This window comes from Lacerta agilis, chromosome 8, assembly GCF_009819535.1.
Source record: "Lacerta agilis isolate rLacAgi1 chromosome 8, rLacAgi1.pri, whole genome shotgun sequence".
Classification (NCBI taxonomy): domain Eukaryota; kingdom Metazoa; phylum Chordata; class Lepidosauria; order Squamata; family Lacertidae; genus Lacerta; species Lacerta agilis.
In genome coordinates, this window is record NC_046319.1 from 13,721,845 (window position 1) to 13,743,298 (window position 21,454).

Consider the following 21,454-nt stretch of genomic DNA (forward strand, 5'->3'; position numbering starts at 1 on the left):
AGCATTATTTATTATTATTATTATTATTATTATTATTATTATTATTATTATTATTATTACCACCACCATCATTATAATCATCATTGTATTTGCAAATTTATTGATAACATTATTATACTGCAAACCATCTTAGATGTTTTACTGCAGTCAAGCAGTCTATACATTCCGTCAACTAAATAACAGACCAGCATTTCAACACAAGTTTTCAGGGCAGTGAACGCTTAACTAAAAAAGAAAACAGCAGCAATAAAACTATAAAACCACAATATCTCAAGAATAGTCAACAGCAGAATATAGTCACAAAACAATCAACAGCAAAATCATCCTGTTAACCCCCATAAGCCAAATGTAACAGCTGTTTCAGTAGGTGACAAACAGATGTAAATGAGGGGTTGAGTGTACAGTGGTACCTCGCAAGACAAATGCCTCGCTAGACGAAAAACTAGCTAGACGAAAGGGTGACTCGCAAGACGAAATTTCCTATGGCTGTGACTCGCAAAACGAAAACATTTTGCGATTTTCTTTTCGTAAGACCGCGCTTCCTCCGACCGTGCTTCGCAAGACGAAATTTCCGCTATACGACAACACTCGTGGAACGAATTAATTTTGTCTTGCGAGGCACCACTGTATCTCCAATGAGACGGAATTACAGAATAGGGGAGCCATCACCAACTGACAGTTTCATGCACCAATATTATTTTATTTTAGTGAAGTTCATATGCCTTTAAGGGCATGCTAATCATTACATCACTTTGTATGCAGCGTCAGACTGCAAGGGGAGGGGGCTGCCACTCTCTTGAACCTTGAAGTCCTTCTGCTCTTATTTCCTTCAAGCCCCTCCCTCAAAATTCACTTGACCAGAGCCATGAATACTTTGGAACAACCCCTTGTCCTAACACCCCGTTGTAACCAAGTCAACATACATGCAATTTAAATAATTGCGCTCTTCCTTCCTTGCATGGCCATGCATACATCCCACCTCCTCTTCTGTATTTCCTTGTATTTATTTTTAGATTGCAAGCTCTTTGAGGCAGGGCAGGGCAGGGACACATCAAACTCGTTCTTTTGTAATGTGCCATGTACATTGATGGTGCAACAGTATGGAAAAGAGACGTGAACAGAATCACCCTTCTGCATTTATTACCACAACAGCTCAGCAAGGAAGTTTCGGCTCAAAGATTGTGATTGGTCCAGGAACACCCAGCCAGCTTTGTGCCTGAACTGGAATTTGCATTACACTCTCCCGGGCTGAAAGTGCAACACACTAACCCCAACACCAGTGGAGCCAGTGTGGTGGTGTGGCTATACCTAGGAGGCCAGGGTTCAAATCCTCAGTCATACAACTGTCCGGGTGATCTTGGGCCAGTTCCTCACTTTCAACCTAACCTACCTCACAGGGTTGTTGTGATGATAAAATGGGGAGAACTATGCATGCCACCTTGGGTTCACTGGAGGAAAGGTGGGATATATTTGTAATTTTATCTATATGCGCGCGCGCACACACACACACCTGTGAATCGCTGCAGGTTATGTGTAGAATGCCCAAAGCATTCTAAAGGGCCCAACGTGAACAAGGCCTCTGCACAGAGTTTTTCGTTCCATTATTTGGTATTGTTGCAAGTCACTAAAAATGACCGGTCACTTACCTGTTTGAACACCTCTTCATCCTGATGTGTTGTTCTCACCAGCTCTTGGATGAAGCCAAAAGGGAGATTCCTACAGAGCATGTACGGGACTAGCAACGACTGCTGCTGTAATGACCTTATGCACGAGAAGGAGGACATGGGGTGAAGATTGGGAGGAGAGGGGCTCACGAAAATACCACCCAACAGATGGCAACAAGTAGGCCCAACTCACCTCGGTTGCGTTAAGGATCCTTGGAGCACCAAAGCAGCATGGGAAATGCACTGAGATCGAATGTTGCTCAGTAACTGGCTCACCACCGGCTGGCTACACATCTGAGGGAATAAATTGAGTAATGACTGCCAGCAATGCTGGGGCCCAGCCACTGCAAACCCGAAAAACAAAGTGGCACATTTCGTCCTAAAACCTTTTACCTCAGGGGTGGGGAACAGCTGCGGCCCTCCAGCTATTGCTAGACTGCAACCATCCCAAACCACTGGTCATCCTGACCAGGGCAACATAAAGGTGATTAAAAAACGTCAGTAGTGTTACATTAGTAATGTATTTGTGGCAACTGAAGGTATATTTTGGTACATTATTTTTCCAGACATCAAAAGTTTGCTACAGCTCACAGTATTTATTTATTTATTTGTAGTGTATTGTTATTATTATATTATTATTATTTGAATGTATATACCGCCCTATACCCAGAAGTCTCAGGGCAGTTCACAGAATAAAATCAAAATATAAAACCACAAAATATATAATCAAAATAAAAACACCACCACAACACAACACCCCCCCAAAAAACCACCACATTTTAAAAGGGTATAGGATGTCAATCAAATCAACCAAAGGCCTGGTAAAAACGGAGCCAGTTGCATGGCGCCTAAAAGTTTATAAGGAATGTGCCAGGCAAACTTCACTGGGGAGAGCGTTCCACAGACAGGGAGCCACTGCAGAGAAGGCCCTGCTCTTTAGCAAAAAATGCTCAAACTTCTCTGGGTTGGAGAGATCTGGAGTGGATACTGCACCATAAAATTCCTCTCCCCTCCAAATAAAAAGCAAAAACTGATTGCAGAAAAGGATCCTACTCCTCAACATACCTTTGGTGCTTTTCTCTCCTCTATCCCCACTCGGTCAAAACACTCAATGAGGTAGTTCAGCATCTCAGTTTCTTTGCATGTCTCGATGGTGAAGTGGTCGCTGCATGAGTCAGAAATGCTGGCTCCTCCAGAGCCTCCACCACTTTAAGGGAATAAAAGAAAGAATCATAAGCTAAGTAGCTGTAAAGCCACTTCTTCCCACAGCAGTCAGTGAAAGTTGGCAGTCCATGGAGGGAGAGCTGTGGCTTTGCGCCACTTGCACAGAGAACTCTCCACAGAAGAGCGTAGACCCACAACACGAGTTGTTTACATCTGTTAATTTTCTGCTCTGGTGGCAGTACTACTTAATTTTTTAAAAAAGGAGTGCTGGTCCGCAAACAACCTGGCTGTCTCCATTCACAGAAACATAGAATTGTAGAGATGGGACCCCAAGCGTCATCTAGTGTAACCCCCTACTATGCAGGAATCTCAGCTAAAGCAGCCATACCAGATGGCCATCCAATCTCTGCTTAAAAACCTTCAAGGAACCAGGGTCCACCAACTCTTGCGGGAGTCTGTTCCACTGTCCAACAGCTCTTGCTGTCAGAAAGCTCTTCCTGATGTTCAGCTGGAATCTCCTTTCTAATATACATTGATGACCATGTATTAGAAGTCATATCAGAACAGGGGCCTACACTCAGAAGGCACTGCTCCTTGTTGCAGTGGCAACAACTGATTCAATCCACATGAACTGTGCAATCAGTGTAGGCCCTATTCTAATATGGCAGGGATGGGGGGACCCCCTTATCAGCCAGACAGCCACATTCCCTACTGGGCAAATATACTCAGGCTTTAGATACCAACGAGACAGCCTTCCTGATCGGCCCCACAGAAACAAGGCAGATCCTCAGTACTTACTTGCACCTATGTCAGGCACACAGGATAGCCAGTCAGCCAGCCTGCTCTGTGAAAAGCTGGCATATGACTCAGTTTCATTATTCAGTGACAAAGCACATGCATTGCACACAGAAGGTCTCCAGGTAAGACTGAAATGCTGCTAATTAGTGTAGACTAGGGGTGAGGAGCCCTTTTTCAGTTCAAGGGCCACATCCCCTTCTGGGCAACCTTCTACTCCAGCACCCTGTTCTCACAGTATCCAATCAGATGCCTTCAAGCAGGACCTGAGTGCAAGAGCTCTCTTTCCTCCTGTGGTCTCCACCAACTGGTATTCAGAAGCATTGCTACCTTCACCTGTGGAGGCAGAGAATAGCCATCCTGGCAAGTAGTCACTGATACCCCTCTCCTCCACAAATTTGTCTGATCCTCTTTTAAAGCCATCCAAGGTTGGTAGGCATCGCTGCCTCCTTTGGAAGCAAGTTCCGTAGTTTATAACTATACACCGCATGAAGAAGGACTTCCTTTTATGTGTCCTGACATCTGCCTTAAAGGAAAGGCATCCTTAATCTGAAAGACCCTAGAGCTACATTTAACTCACTTGCTGAGCAAACAATGAAGCCTGGGTCCTCAGTAACAGGAGCAACACACACACACACACACGCATTGTGGAGATAAAAGCAACCCTCTCTCTTAAGTAATCATATACCAGATGCCAAACACACCACCTACAGTCTCCAGAAGGCAGCTTATCATATAACATTTGCTTTACAGATTAAGAAAGACTTATCGCTGTACACTTTGAAATCAGCCACAAGAGCTGTTTAAAATTCAGGCAGAATTACCATCACAGCACACCAAGGATATATGCATGTGTGGTGTGTACGTGTGTATACACACACACACACACAAAAACACACACACTTTTTAGTTGCGAAGATAGATTTTCAGTTCTGTCTGCAGCCTTTATTAACACTTTTATGTGCTGGCTATTCATTTAAAAAAATATTTTATGCTGTTAGCTAAGTTTCCCTCGTGGAAGGGAAGTGCAATAGCACATAAATAAAACTGGCCAGCATTAACATTTTGCAGTCAATCATCTGCAAAACAACAGACAGGAAATCCACTTCTGATTCACAGGCTCCTCCCATCCTCAAACCAATTAATTAGCAGCTTCAGCTAAGGAACTCTTTCACACCTTCCGTCATTAAACCTGCACGGTCACTTATGATTAGCATTTCCTTTACCTTGAAGACAACACCTCTCAGATATATATATATATATATATATATATATATATATATATATATATATATATGCTGGCTACGTAGGATTCATTCTGTCTGTTTATGCTTTTGAGCCATTAATAGCCTGCAAGGTCACCTTGCTTTCTAGGAGGAGGGCGCGTGTGTCAGTGGAATAGTATACCCCCTGCACACCTGGTTATAATGCAGGTGCAATGACAGACGCCTGCATTTTATCACAGCAACACACAATATGGCAAATTCCTGGTTTCCCAGGTCTGTGTCTTAAAATGAAGGAAGGATGATCAGTGCTGACTCTTAGTCAAATACGACAAAATGCAAAAGTAGTCAGGGGACAAGCAAAGAACGACTACTTTGCAGGAGAGTGGTAGGATTTTTATCACCTTTGTTAATGATAAAACTAACGATTTATATCCTCCTCCCCATTGTATGATGGTTTGGACATCTTAAAGTGAACTGCTCTTTTGGTAGATTTAATATATTCTGGTATGTGTTACGATTCACATAAAAATTGATGTTTCTTTGCCACGCTTGCCTGCTAAGGGGCATTCACATGTCACTTGGAACCAAAGGGTCTGTTGGGTTTTGTTTTGGGGGTTTTTTGGTTGGGGAGAGATTTGGTTTCGTTCAATTGGTCAGTTCATTTATTATAATGGTTCTGTGTATGCTTGGTGTAATGCAATTGCTTTATTCAATTTCCTCTGCTTATGTATTACTTATCCTTGAAAACCTAGTAAGAATTATTCCAAATTAAAAACAGAAACGGCATGATGCTCCATACGCTGATCCACAGTTGTTGCTGAAGGCGCCTCATCAGCACAGGATTCACTTCCATGTCCACACCCAGTGATTCCAGTTCAACTGACACCCTTGGAAGTGCTTTAGGGTTCCTATATAGCCACCAAGACCAGGTCACATGGGTACTGAGCACTGGAAGGAATCCAACATTGCACTGCCACCAATGTTCTGCTTCTGCTTGACCAGTGAAACAATCTGCTCCCCCTGCACACCGTTCTGAGGGTTTCCCTGATTCCCCACCCCAACCAACTGGGAGGGGGGCACCAGGGATAAATCCCCACAACACTAGCAGATATCACTGCACATGCTTCCACGAGCAGGGACCTAAGAGCCCTTGAAGTACAGTGGAGCAGTAGCAGCCCTCCTGCACAAATGGTTATGGTGTGTGTAAGGTGGGGAGGAGGAGGACTGTTACATTTACTTCCCACCTTTTCTCAAAGGAGATTGAGGTGGTGGCGTACACACCTCTCCCCGCTCTCCAATTTATCACCACAACAACCCTGCGGGGTAGGTTAGGCTGAGATAGTGATTGGCCCAAGGTCACCCAGTGGGTTTCATGGCTGAGTGGGGATTCAAACCCTGATTTCCCAGGTCTTAGCCCAGCACAACAACATGCTGGTTTCGCAGTCTTGCCGGGGGGAAGTGAACTCCTGGCATTGTATCCAATTCTATTCCAACTCAGAGCAGACTCAATGAAGCTAATTTCATAGGTTTTGGTTGGTCGCAACCCCTTAGTTTGCCAAGAGCAGTGCAGTCTCCTGTCTGAAGACCCCAAGGGCCATCTAGTCCAGCCCCTTGCAATGCAGGAATCGCAGCATGCAAATGAACAGCATCTTCTATATGGGGCAATGGGGGAAAATAATATATTCCTGTACCTAAGGAGCCAACAGCTATCCCTTTTGAATTTGGTGCTTTCCGACTGTTGCACTGATTTCAGAAGTGGCTAGACACACTCAAGAGCAATTGGGACCTCCCACGTATATCTGACTCTTGTCAAATGCAGTGTGACAAGGCAAGGTGCAAAATTCACACAGCGCAGAATTCAAGGCGCCCCTTTGCAGCTGTGGCTTGAATTGGGCATCATCTCAAGCTAGGAACCTGCTCAACCTGCCCTGCTCTGTGATATCACATGATGGACAGAATGGGCATGGCTTGGCCCATATGGAGATAGGGAGGTTTAAGTCCAGAGGTTGGAGGAGCCCCACAACTGCCTTACAGGAACATCTCACTCTCCTGCCTTGGCTCTACTCTACATTTCAGTAGTTACTGTTGGGAGATCTAAGCACCCTGGAACGAAAAGGTTCCAAGAATAGAAATTATACTCTCTTAACACACCTGGCTGGAAAGTAGAGGTTAAGGAGCCTGTTTCAAACATCGCTCTTCCCACCCACCTCACTACAAGGGAAACTTGGATAGCCCTTCCTCCTGGCATCAGAGGCTTGGAGGGGAGAATACAGGTTTAATGGGGATTGTTAAAATGTGAGCAAAACCATTCACAAAAAGTGTTATTATAGGAATGGAATTAGATGCAGTTGTATTTTTCTGGGGAGAGGGTGTTATGATATGGTAGGCAGAAAAGTAAATGTAAATGCGTGTTAGTTTTAAGCACACAAGCATAGGTAGGTTGCACACTTTCTGGAATACCTGGACCCAAACTGGACACAAGAAAAATCATCCTCATCCTCGTCCTCATTTTCTTCATCAGAACTGTCCCCAGAAACATCAGAAACGGCAAAGAGGAGGGAGAAAGGGTTGTCGTACATACTATTCATAACAAAAGCAAATATGGACCAGTGAATATGAAAAAGAGGAGAGAGAAGGGTGAAAGGAAGGCCAAAAAAAGAAAGGGGGAAAATATAAAGAGTAACTGGTTCTACCAATACAACATTCACCGCAAGCATGCAAGCATGCAGAAGCCACGGCAATGCTACTACAAGCAAAAGGTGCTGGATGCAACTAAGTCCTACTCATAGTAGACCCACTGAAATTAACAGACCTAAGTTAGTTGTGCCTATGAACTTTACTGGGTCTACTCTAGAGTAAAGCTAGCTACAGAGACAACCCCAAAAAGTTTTCAGGCCAATGAAAGCAAAGCAGTGCCTGCTTTCTCTCCAAGTGAGAGAAGGACTGGGTTTTATAAAGAAAAGTCTTTTGAGAAGAATTAAGGTAGCAAATCACAAATGGAAGCCCTTCAATACTCTGGCTGACTTCTGTACGTGGCCATACAACTAGGCCACAGGTCCCCACTGCCACTCATTCCAACTGGAATAGGCACTCCAGCATCTCAGGCAGAGGTTCTTGTATGCAAAGGGACCCTCTCCTTATACAAATCATGCGCTGCAGACTAGGGTGCTTTGGGTCTTCCCCATGACCATCTATGGCACTGCTTTACACCAAGTCAGCTCCCCAGTCCATTTAGCTTGGCCTCAACCAACATGTGGACTTCCAGATGCATTGGACTGCAGCAGCTATCATCAGCCCAATTATGGTCTCTCCCCTAAACACACCAGTTCTAACTGGGCAACACAACCCACATACAAAATCAATGGCCTCCTGCTATCTGCTGGTCACTGAGCAGATCCCTTTCAGGTGGAGCCATTGAAGCAGGTATGCAGAACTTCTGGACCTCCAGGTGCTGCTGAACTACATACTGGCTTGGGTACTGATGGGAGTTGCAGTTCAGTGAGGGGCACAGAGGTTTCCCATACCTCCTATTAAGGGAGTATGAAAGCAAACCTGGAAAGTAATGCAGCAGGCGTTAAAACAGTCATAGCTGTCAATGAGAAAAAGGCCAGAAAACTCGAAACACAGTAAGTCTACTTGCTACGGAGTTCAGTTTAAGAGTTAAGCTAGTAAACACTATATTTTTTTTCAAAAAGCACTAATTTCAACACAGGGGATCTCTTCATCAAAGTAAGCAGGTAGAGAAGGATTTTATGGCATGCTGGCATCTAGATGATATTCTGCCTTGCACCAGAACACAGTTCAAGCAACCACCCTTTAGTTTTCATGCATAAACACACATAGTATCCTGGGGTCCCCTTATGAAATCCCATGAGTTGTATCCATTTTTTACCCAAACTTGAACACTGGACGCAACGCTATGCCTTTTAGCACCATCTTTACACTGATGGCACCCAGATCTCTCTCCATCCCTAAACTGTCCTCTTCACACCATTTAAGCATCCCCAACTGCCTCAGACAGATAAGAACCTAATAAGACCCTTCTGGATCAGGCCAAAGGCCCATCCAGTCCAGCACCCTGTTCTCATAGTGGCCAAGCAGATGCCTCAATGGGAAATCAGCAGGCAGGGCCTGAGCACAACACTCTCCCCTCCTGCAGTTTCCAGGAACTAGTATTCAGAAGCTTTGCTGCCTCAAACTGTGGGGGCGGAGCATAGTCACCAGGACTATTAGTTTTGCTTAATCACAGTCTTAAGCCCATCCCTTAAAGCAGCCAGGTCCCTCCTGCGCCCAATGTGACTTTTATTTTTAAAGCTCTTCATCAAGCACACATAAAACTGACACAAGATTGGTTTCAACAGACTATTAAAGCACCAAGGTACGAGAAATAAAGGTAACTGCCATAGATAAAAAGAATGGCAGACCTAAAAGGTCTATGGGGCAATGTGCCAGCAACATGCAACCATACTGTTTAAATTATTGCATTGCCTGTCTATATGGTACTGGACCAAGTTTAAGGTATTACTTTTAGTTTATAATGCTCTAAGCAACGCAGGACCTGGTGACTTTCTGCCTTGCCTTGTGCCATATGGTTCCTGAGCTCAGCTGATGAGTTCCTGCGGGTCAGATGGGAGAGGATCCGTCGGTAACAGAGCCTTCAGCGTGGTTGCACCAACATTACAGAACTCTGGCAATTAGGGCAGGCACCTACTTTCCTCTGCTTTAGACTCTTTCATCTGTGTCTAACCTGTTGAAAACCTCTCTTCCTATTACTCAGGTTGAATTGGCATTTTCAGTCTACTGCTGAAACGATCTACACTGAATAATTTGTTTTATGCTTTTTCGTTTCGTTTCGTTGCTGGTCTTTACCTTGTATGTACTCGTTTGCTGCCTGATTATTTTTACATTACGCGGCTTATACATTCTAAAAGCAAGCAAGTAGAAGTCAACAGGAAAGATCCATCTAGACAAGGAGATCAAGGTAAAGAAAGCACTTTTTTCTCAAAACAAGTTATCAAGCAAAGGTGGGCACGTTATACCCAAATTTTGGGGGAATCAAGCGTGTCACTATTTGTTCACCTCCTCTCCCCTGTAAGAAGCTGTGAATGTCACACATCCTACGCCAAAAGCTTTGTGGTTCAACAGGCGCCACTTACAGTCAGTGTATTAGCTTGCCTCAAGCACAATTAGGAACCAAAAAAAGCTTATTATGTTGTTAGCCGAGTTCTTCTGAAGTGCATCAAGTCACACCAACTCTGCACAGCACACGTTAAATTGCAAACTCAATACCTAGACGGTGTCCTGCTCAGGAAAGAAGAACGTCTGCCAAGGGGCCCGGGCGAAGCAGGGAACAGAGGCAGGGCCATAGCTACAGGCCTAAGCCTGGGCAAACCAGCCCGTGTAGCTGGAGGACTGGCGCTTATAACAGGAGGAGTTGGAGAGCGGGAGAGGATGGAGGTGCTTGCCGAAGGTGGAGCAGGAGGAGCTGGGAACGCCCAGGGATGAGCCACCATGTATGGGCGGTACCTTGGGGATGGGGGCTGGACTCCCAGTGGGCCTGCTGGCACGACATGAGGGCTAGCAGAAATGGGAGGAGTGGGGGCAACCGGGCTGGCAGAAGAGGCAAGGAAGGAACCGGCTAAAGGTGCGCGGCTTGAGAGGCTGAAAAGAGGAGCTGGGCTGGCTCCATAGAGACTAAAGTCAATGAAAAGGGGAAGGAGGAAAGGAAGGAAGGAAGGAAGGAAGGAAAAGAGAGATAAATTGGGACCTTAGAACACAGCAAAAGGGGAAGGTAATAAGATACAGAAACAGGCAAGGCAGCTCAACATTTCCCCTTCCAGTACGATCCCATTTTATACCCATTTAACTTGCGTGATTTCAACTATATGAGTTGAAGGCACACTTGCTGAAATTGCAAAAGTTAAATACCAGCAAGGCAGAGAATTTTAAACCTTAGGGTTTCCTGGTGCAGAAAGAGCTTTTCAGCACTCTGCTTAGCTTAGGGGACAAGACCCGCTCAGATCACCAGCTCTGGGATGTCCTCGTGAAATCTCACATTCCGGTCCAAGTTCCCACAAGATCTCATGCAAGCATCCCTAGGCTTCCAGAGCCAACATGTTAAGCAGGCCCTACCAAGAATGGTAGAGAGCTTAAAAGCTCTGTTCGCACTGGATCCATGGGTTGCCTGGTGCAGAAAGAGCTTTTAAGCTCTCTGCCATACTTTTGGGGGGCGGGGCGGGCAAGGCCCATTTGGCATGCCAGCTTTGGGGGTGCTAGACATGCGCTCTCCCCCCCCCCCGAACTGTGGGGTGGTTCTAAGGGTTTAGGAATGCGTACCAAACCCCAGTGTAAGAAGTGACCGTACTGTACTTTTCTCACCACAGGGACTCATGCCTTACTTTGCCTTATAGAGCAGGGGTGTCAAACCCGGATACTGTTGGGGCTCCAACTCCCAACAGTCAGGAATGATGGGAGTTGTAGTCCAGCAGCAACAGGAAGGACAAAGCTTCTGCAACTCTGCTATAAAGAGTCATCCATGTATAAATAAATCTGAAAACTAAATGCATGTTAAAGTGAAGGGATAGCTGCCATTTGCAGGTGCATTTCCCCATGAAGCACACAGAGTCTGGCATCCCAGTAATCTCTGCCTTTGTTTAACAGGAACAGCTCCTGCAAGTTTCTAGCTCTCATTAGTGCTCAAAAAAGTTGAACGACAGGGGGAGAAAAGAAATGACAGAGAGGTTCTGCTCAGGTGACAGGTATCATAGAAGAACTGGCCAGGTTTCCTATGGCTACGCTTCAAACAAATACTTTCCCCCCACCCTCCGTGCATCCATCACACCTTGCCTTGCACTGCAGAACTTGGAAAGAACCATTTTTCACACCTAACCCCTCTGCTCTGCCCTTGCAAACTCACTAACATGGAACCCAGCTGGTTATGGAGCTATAACTTACCTTGACAAGGAGCTGGAGCCAAATGAGCCCACGTTACAGTAAATGGGGCTCGTTCCTGGATTGGACCCAGTGTTCAGAACCAGATTTCTATCAGGTGACCGAGCAGCTGCTGCAATGGGCTGCGAGGTGGCTGTCAAACTGGCAAAGGGGTTTTCCTCCCTCGACTGGGTCGACATCATCAGAACTTCCATCAGGATCTGGCCAATCAAGTCTTTGAAGTCCGAGAACACTTTTGAGGAGAGACAGAGAGAATGACATGAACGTTCTCCTCTGTAAGCACCTCAGAAGCAAAACAGAGTTTAAGGGAAAGATCTGAAGAGTATGAGGTTGACAACGCCGGATAGTCTTGATAAAATATAGCACATGGTCGCAGCAGGGGCTGTATCCCACCAAGTCCTGCTCAGAGCAGATCAATTGAAATGCATGCACATTGATTTCGAGAGATGAACTCTGCGCACCTGCCTTTTGACAAACACTCCATACAGCTTGAAGGAAAGCAAAGAACTAAGTTGAGCCTGCTGAATCAGGCCAATGGCCTGTCAACCCAGGATCCTCGATGACAACAAAAGCTTTTCGGCATTATGAGTGCCAATATCAGCCACACCTTCCATATCAGCCACTGTTATCACCCGCTTCTGTTTCAAAGACAGGAGCTGCAGAGGAATCTGAAAGTACTGGCAAGTCTAACGTCCTTGCTTGCCAACAAAACAGACTGAATGCTTTCCATCTTCAAGTCGTGAACACAGTGGGAGCTGAGCCACCCACCAAATAAGAGTCCTTCCCCTCCCTACACACACTCTTTGGTGCCAGCTCAGACACCATCTGGTGATGACAAATGCAATTTAGAGCTCTGTACCCACTGAAGGAAATCCAACGCAGCAGCTAGATGGGAACTCGCTAGCCCATGCCACCAGCCATCTCCCATGAACAAGCAACTGTATTAATCACTAACATTTGTTTAAGCATGATGGGACACGTGGGAAGGGGGCTCTAGCTCAGCAGCAGACCACAAAGCTTTGTAAGCAGAAACTCAGTCCCAGAACATCCTGCGCAACAATCTTAGGTAGGTTGCAAAGACCTTTGCCTGAGAACATGAGTCCGTAAGAGAACAGAACAGCAGGCTGGAAGGCCCAATGGCCTGAGCTGTGATCTACTGACATTATGCCAGACTTCTCGAGTCTTAATGTGTGGAACTACAGCTCCAATCACCCTTGACATCCAGCCATGAAGGCTGGGGCTGACAGGAGTTGTAGTACAACATCAGGTTGGAGAGGGCTGTCTTATGTTGTGTCTACAACAGAGAGGAAGAGAGAAGGGGTGTGTGTGTGTGTAGGGCCACTCTCATTTGGGGTGGATCCGTAGTTCAGTGGTATGGAAAAGAACCCCAGCTTCTGCCCAGTTGGTGCTAACCTATAACAAGGCATTTTCAGTAGTGGTTCCCTGCTTGTGGAATGCCCTCTCTAGTGATGCACAATGCCTCTATCATTATTAACTTTCAGGAGGAATTTGAAAACATTCTTATTTGCCCAGGCATTTGGTGGTTGAAGAATACTGTTCCTGGCAATCTCAATGTCATCAGATGCTTTCAATTGTAACTGCTTTTAATACATTTTAAACTGATTTTAGATTTTATAGTTAACATTTGTTTTTAGAACATTTTAATCTATTTTAGAATGTTTTTGCTTGCTTTGTGTTTTTAAAATTGTACATCTGTTTGCCATCCTGAGCTCCTTGGGGAGGAAGGGTAGATATAAAACTGCTTCAGTTTGCATTTATTTGACAATTCCACCCCCCCCCCCCCAAAAAAAATCTCATTTCCCCCTCTCTTCTATTTCCACTGTTTTTGGTTCCTAATTATATTTTGACTCAAGATCTCTAATAAACTAGATAAAATTTTGAGTAAGCATTTTGCGTAGAAAGATTATGCATTTTAATTAAAATATAAAACTGAAAAATCTCTGTAGCTGTTTGAGAAATGCTTCTACCTGAGACTTTGAAATGCTGCTGCTGGCCAAGATAGAATACAGCATTCAATTAGATGGATGGTAAGCAGCCCGGCTTCTGAATTCAGCATCAACAACAAGCACTTGGGATTAAACCTCTGGCTCCTTACCTTCCTTTGGGTTCTGTTTAAACTGCTCAGAAAGCGAAGTTAGGAAGATGACGTCTCTGTCTCGGTCCTTCCAGGAGACCCGGAAAATCTTGCAGACCAGCTGTAAGGCTTGCTCTTCTGATATCTCTGATCCTGATGGGGGCTCCTTTATCATGGGGAGGGGGAGGGGGGAAGAGGAAAAGATTCGGGCATTTGTTTTGAAAAGCCACGAAAGGGCAGGTATTCGTGATCGTGTAAGCTAAGGGTTAGCCACATTCCCAGCACATTCTCAATCTCTCATAGATGGTTCCACTTGTCTTTGCATCCCACCTTCCAGGCCGCAAAGGGCTCCACAAGGCTGCTTACAATATTGAAATTATGCAATGAAGGAAGGCTAAAAACAAGAGGAATCTGCAACAAAATGTTGGAACGTGGAGGGCCCCTATTCAGAATGCAAACCAAACCACCAATGTCTTCTTTCAAGATACACCATCCCCTCCCACTTATTTTTCTATTCTTTTTTCCCCCTACAGTAATTCTGCATTGCAGGCAAAGTGAAGATGCTCAGCCCTCATTGGGATCCCCTCAGGATCTCTCCCCACCCCCAAATTTATTTTATTTTTAATTTCTGCAAACCTGGCGGTTCTTCCAAGCCTCTTGAACATGGGTGGTGCTGTTAGGCTACACAAGGATCGGTACTCACCTCTGAACTTCGGAAATAAAGGGGTTGATAACAAACGGGCAAAAGAAACCAAGCAAAAACTCAACGCAGGTCAAATAAGTTAAGCTTCAGCTGCCTACCTACAGGCAGTGAGCTTCTCTTGGGAGAGAGTTTCACAACAGCGTCACCACAACCAAGAAGGCCCCACCCCATATCCCACCCAGCTGCAACTCCTCCACTAGAGACGGCACATGAAACAAGACTAATAAAAAGCATAGGAGATTTGTTGTCTGAAACTGAGCCCATAGCATTTTGATAGCACACTCCTAACTTTTAACTGCCCTGAGGCCTTGGAAATAAGAGTGAGCAAGAAACCCGAATGAATAAAAATAAACAAATGAACGTTCATTTTTAAACCCGTGCACATTGCCCCATAAAGGGCAACAGTCAAGTGTCTCCAAGCTTCCCAACACCATTCAGTACAGCTTACCCACCTTATCGGTGAGGCTCCTTTTCTCTCTTCGGTCATTCTCATCAACTTCCATGTTTTCAATTCCTGAATCTACATCCACCTGGGACATACTGTCAAGTAGAACAAAGAACCCATTAATTCTTTCAGGCACTTTCAATGAAAGTTGCTGACCGAAAAACGGGACGGCTGCAGATCATGAAGGCAGCTCAAGGAGGGAAAAGACTGACATACTGTACACAAGAATAACTGGATCCATTAACAAATGTTGCAATTAACAGCCACTAGTCAACAGCCCTGGCCCACAACCTATTGTTCATACTTTGTTTTGCTCTCCAAATTGAGGCGGAAAACTTGTGACACAACCTGAAAGGAGCCCTACAGAGCAGCCTATTAGGAACTAAAGGAGTGGGGGAAGAAACCCCTCTGATCTCAAGTTGGTGCCTGCACAGAACAAAAATCAGGGCACGTGGATGGTGGTGAGGCTGCATGCAGTTTCTGCAGGCTTATTTTATTATTAGCATTATTATTAATGCAACTTATTTGCCACTTTTTTTTTTACAAAAGCAACTCAAAGCATCTTACAGCAAAAAAACACCCACATACATTAAAACCAGCCCAAAATTAAAACAGATTCAAAGCCAAAACTCATTCATATCTTTAGAAGACAGAACTATAACATCCTACCCAGTGAAGTAGGCTACAGATAATCAAAAGTCAAAGGCCTGCAGCAAAAGGATGCTTTTGCCTGGCACCTAAAGGTAAGCAATGATCGCACCAGGCAAGTGTCTCCCAGGAAATGCCGCCACTAAAAAGGTCTGTTCTCACACTGCCACCCTCCAGATCTCTTTCTTTATACTTTTATTTGTAGATATACAAATAAAAGAGAACATAAAAACAATACACAGTGAGCATTAAAAAGACCGGTAGGGAGATTTAAACGGCATAGGCCTGTTGGCATGTCTTCAAGAGACCCCTGAAAGTTAACAGCAAGGGTGCCTGGCGAAACTGGCCATATTTGGTGAATACTGAAATCTGTGTGTTACTGACTCATTGTTTAAATTGGGCATGTCTTGGGGAGCAGAAATATGTGCATGAATTTAATATATTAACTATCATAAATGAACTGAAGAAACATATTCTCAATTAAACAATATACAGTAGTTTAGTTCTGGAAAAGGAGGATAGCAGCTTCTGGTTCACTGTAATCTTCTGGGCCAAATTTAAAACATGGTCGCTAGAGGAGGATTAGAATCTAGAAACCAAGAGAGGATTTTTAATTTCTGTGAAACCTTTGAAGGGTTTTTAATTTCTGCGAAGGGATTAAAAATCCAGTTATAAGTTTCCCATTTCATAAATGTGTGTGTGTTTCCTTTTCGAGGTTATATTGGGTTGTTAATTTAATAATTTCAGAATGGATAAACTCTTTAAAAAAATAAAGGCAGAAGAAGAATTAAGTATTTTAATGGCTGAAATTTAACTGTAAGATCCCAGGGAAACCACAAAACGACCCCTCATGCTTTGAGGGCTAATTAAATATTTAATACAGAAGAAGCTTTCATGGATTAAATACCTTGCCAACTCATGAAGTCTCAGTCTGTAACTGGCATCATTCTTGCCACTGGAAATTGTTGCTTGGTTTTTAAATTAATTTTAAAATTAATTCTATTAATTTTTCTCATGTCCTTTTTTGTATTAAGCTTTATTGTGTATGTTACAAGTAATACATTTAAACAAGCTTCTAAAACTAAAAAGGAAAATCCCCCCAAAAGATCTAAACATAGACCACCTAGCTCATTATTTGGTCCATCTAGCTCACTATTGACTACACTGACCGGCAGCAGCTCTCCAGGGTTTAAGGCAGGGGACATTCCTAGCCCTACCTAGAGATGCCAGGAATTGAACCCGGGTCCTTCTGCATGCATCTCCAAACACAGAATGTACTTAACAGTTATAGCTCGCTGTCCTTTGCACCCAGCAAAAATGTTCATTTGATTGAGGGGATTCTACCCAGTCCCTTCAACTAACCTAGCAAGGAAGGAGCTGCAGTCATGAAAACCAAACAGGTGGGGGCCACGCTTGCCTCTTATCTCAGGACTCTGTCACCCTCAGAAAACAGGGGCAAAGAGCATGACCCGCATCAAAAGCTCCCCTCTTCCTTTTTGCATCTCTTTTCACTGCCTTTCATCTCTCCTTTTTTTCTTACTAAAACATCTAGGCAATTGCAACTGCTTTACACACCGCCCTCCCAAACACGTTTTGAGCAATCAGTGTTGCATGCTATTGCATTATTAATTATTCAGATATCTTATCAGCTACTGTGATTGGGTTGTTAATATTGAGAGCTTTTATTACATTCTCAGTTTCTATTTTTTACCCTATCCTTTTGAATTTCAGTTCCCACAATCGATTCCCTAATACGTGGCTGTGTTTGTTTTTTTAAATGGTAAATTTGACCCCATTACCAAAATAGCATCCTATCCCTCTGGGTGGGAGCTTAAAAGAGGCAGTTCTAACCACTGTATTTGCCAGCAGGATATTTTGGGTTATGGAGGTGACCTTAGCCCATCAACCCCCCAACTGTTTTTAAGATGCCCACAGAAGAAAAACTAGTTGCCAGCAAAGGCTTAAGCAGAAGATAACTCAGACTAGCTTCCCACTTGAGTTTGTGTATGCGTTGGGGGGGCAGTGTATGGATGAAATAAATAAGGTTTTCCAGCTAGACTACATATATGCCACTTTTTCTGGATTAAAGTTAAAGAACCATCACCTCTTTGAGCAGAAGATACGACTCAGCTGGAGATTTATGAGCAAATGATATTCCACAAACACAAGATAGATGGGAAGCACTGAGTGCTGGGCTGACCTGGACCACCAGCTGCCCCCTCTTCCCCCCATTTCACCTCTCCTGCCCCTTAAATATACACATAGTTCATATTATTTGGATTCATTATGGTTTATTTTGTATTGTTCGACTGTATTGTTTTTTGCTTCTTTGTGGGAATTTCAATAAAAACTATCAATGAAAAAGATCCACTTACTTTGATAAAAGATACCCTGCCTAGTTCCGCAAGGAGACAATTCTATCTCACCACCACGAACTAGGCGAGCAGCTATTTACAAGCTCATGTTAGAAAATGCAGAGTAGGGCATAAAAAACTGGCATCTGTATGAGCACAGGCAACAAGCATCTGAGGCAACCCACAACGAGACAGCCACAAATGAAGAGGGCAGATGGAACCTTTTTTACCTTTTCTCACAGGAGACGCTATCGATATCCATGCTCTGCGACCGGGAGAGGGACTGAGATTGTGTTTCGAGGCTGTTTGATGGGGAGCTACTGAGAGAACTCACACCTTCGCTGCTCTGGCTGCGGTGGGCTACACCTGCAGGGAAAGGACACCAGGAAAAACAACAACTATATGTCATTTTGTTCCTACAACACATTCTTGAACTGAACACACACAATGTTTGAAACTCCCATTGATCTAGGCGGGTTTTGCGACAGGAAATTTCATTAGCGTGAGCCGTTTCTGAGCTCTGGGCGCAGTACTGTGCCTAAGATTTCAGATTAAAACTGCAGAGTGGAAGGAAAGGAGGGGCTTTTCTTGCCTCCCCACTTCCAGCCACTCTCTGAAGACTGAAGAAGAGACCCTCTTAAGAATATTAGGGGGGCAGGCAGTGGAAGCATGGCTTTGTTTTTTGCAGCCTTCAGATGAGGACTAGACCATGTGAAAATGAACGTAAGATATTAGCTGTAGTTCATTCATTTCCAGCTTTGTATTCTTGTTAGAAAAAAAGCGTGCCTAGACATTCTGTTGTTGCACCCATAACCTAGGTTTAAGGTGCCATTTAGTTCCTAGCTTTCCTATCTCAGTTTCCAACACTGAACACACACATATTGTAAATTAAACACACATTACCCAGTACATACTGTATTTTTCCGTGTATAAGACTGGGGTTTTTTTACCCAAAAATTAGGTTTAAGATTGGGGCTCGTCTTATATACGGGTAGTGCTGAGGGATGTTTCCTTAATTAGGAGTCCCCCAAACTAGGGGGTGTCTTATACATGGGGGCATCTTATAGACAGAAAAATACAGTACTTATATTACACATACACAGCAAAAAAACCGCTGCAGCACATTTCCCCCCTCCCAATACCAGGAGTAATCCTATTCCAGCCAGCCGTGCCTTCCCTCCAGGGCACTATTAAGCTGTTAGAAGCTCAGACAAGCCAATTCAGGCTTTCTTTCCTTCTCCCAGTTGTTTTTCTTTTCCAATTGACACTCAACATTATCTGCTTCCTGGGAACAAGAGAGTATGCACAAATCCTCACTGGGGCTGAGGTATTGGCTTTTTTGAAGGAGGGGGGACTGCCTCGTCCAGTTGCTTTTGTATTTCTGAGCGGCCTGGAATTGAACCAAGCACACCAATACCAACTTCTAGTTCCTAGTGGCCCTGCTTTTCAATTCTGTTGGCACAGGGTGACTGAGCTTGCTAGCAAGAGTACTCCTTATATACAATGAAAATACTAAAGTGTCAATTAAAACATGTTATATATCTGCAACATAAAGCATCAGCAATGCACTAACACCAGTAATCCAAAAGACTTTCAGAGTTATGTGTTGTAGGAAATTAATTCAAGGCACCCCAGAGTGCCATGGCACACTGGTTGAAAACCACTGCCATAAACAATCAAAACTACTTTCAGACATCTGTATTTGCTGGCAATAGGAGTGCAGCATAGCTCAACCCACCAGCCAAAAATTACCTGTACAGACTGCTGCTGGTTTGAACTTACTAGCAGTGATCAACAAGGGAAGGAACAGGAACTGTCACTCCAGTGACAATATTCTATTTGCCTCCCTGCCCTTCCTCCAAAGAGCTGCAAGCAGCATAAGTAGAGTGATCCCGTTTTATTATTGCAAAAAACATCCTATAATGCAAATTAATCTAACAGACATAGTTTTTATTTATTTCATTTAACTCCTGCCTTTAAGAAACTCAAGTAAGGAAGCAAACCATAGTTGATAGTCTTGATTTGTTTGAGCTAACTAGGAAGAGTTCAAACTGCTAAGTGGGGAATACTAGTTAACTCAGAGAGCTTTCAATTGCCTCCCTGGCATACAAAAGAAAGAAAGGGACAGAGTGAAAGCCCACGGTTTACTAAGACTCACAAATGTAATACTAAACTATGGTTTAGCATTCTAAAAGAAAACCAAACATATTTTAAAACCTAGTAAGAACAAACTAATGAGAAAAGATAGCCACTAGTACAATTTAAGATATCCATTAATAATAAAAAGCTAAGAAAATGAAGCAGCCACTATTACTACCTTTCCCACTTTGCACACTGCCTGCCAAGAAATAAAATGTTGATAGTCATTTGCTCTAGACAGAATATATGCTCCATAATCTATTCCAGCACACCCATAGCAAATTTAAATGAAAATTGTCCCCTATCTTTGGTAGGCACAAACAATACTGAATCCAATAGTGGAGCAAGCTGGCCAGAATGATTTCTTGAAGTAAACAGCTAAGAGAGACTATACATATGTTACTTGAGCCACTTCAAACAGGACAAAAAATTTATTGCTATACTGCATCTTCAGCATGAGGTCAATGTGCAATATTGCATCACAGTGGCATACTAGTCTCTCACCTAAACTGCAGGGTCAGGGTTAAGGAGGAAGGAAGGAGAGCAACAAAAACAAAGTAAGGTATATATGAGAGCTAATTCACAACTACCATCATACACTCACATAATGAAGGAACAAGGCCTTGGATAGGGCAATGCACATTAAGAGGCAGCTTGGTGCTCAGTGGCTAGAACACGAGAGTTTGGCACTGTGTGGCTGTGAATTTATAGGGTTTCTGTAGGGATATTTATCAACCCTACTAGGATGATGCCAGGGATTGAACCTGGGTCCTTTAACATGAAAAGCATGAACAATGGCCCTTCTTCAGCATTAAGTGAATGGCTGCCATTCATCTAGTTAAGTAAACAGCTGCACTTGAGGACTGTTGCAGTGAGGGAAAACACAGCCCTGACACCCAGCGGCATCTGCCCTGACTGACTGGGATCTCTGCAGGGGAAAGGCCTGTATAATAGCAGGAATATGACTAATCCTTTATTTAAAATAAATGTTGTTGTCTATGCTACACATTTCAATAAGCTATTTATTGCATGTTTACTCCAAGGACACGTGCCCCTAAACCCCCCAAACTCCACATTTTATCTCCACAAAACCCTCTAAGACAGATTATAGGTTATGTGCTGAACAGAGTTTTCAGCCTGGGCCAAAAACTTGGTATTCAGAAGCACAGAGCCTCAGAAAAAGGAGTCTCTATCTAGCTGTTGTAACCAGTGGCAACTTAGGGGCACATCCAGAGGGGTAGCCGTATTAGTCTGTTGCAACAAAATCAAA

General features: G+C 43.9%; 1 protein-coding gene across 4 annotated transcripts in view; it reads right to left on the reverse strand.

Annotated features, from left to right (window-relative positions):
- UBE4B (ubiquitination factor E4B) overlaps positions 1-21,454 on the reverse strand; it is a 64,727-nt gene that overhangs the window by 23,200 nt on the left and 20,073 nt on the right. For 2 of the 4 annotated variants that reach the window (XM_033156224.1, XM_033156225.1), the window contains exons 3-11: positions 18,276-18,411; positions 15,051-15,138; positions 13,917-14,061; positions 11,804-12,032; positions 10,139-10,543; positions 7,310-7,429; positions 2,730-2,871; positions 1,858-1,958; positions 1,647-1,761 (exon numbers count right to left, since the gene is read on the reverse strand). In XM_033156224.1, coding sequence (XP_033012115.1) covers positions 1,647-1,761; positions 1,858-1,958; positions 2,730-2,871; positions 7,310-7,429; positions 10,139-10,543; positions 11,804-12,032; positions 13,917-14,061; positions 15,051-15,138; positions 18,276-18,411 — 1,481 coding nt within the window. The remainder of the gene's footprint in view (positions 1-1,646; positions 1,762-1,857; positions 1,959-2,729; positions 2,872-7,309; positions 7,430-10,138; positions 10,544-11,803; positions 12,033-13,916; positions 14,062-15,050; positions 15,139-18,275; positions 18,412-21,454) is intronic. The other 2 variants (XM_033156226.1, XM_033156227.1) reach the window with 2 other exon arrangements.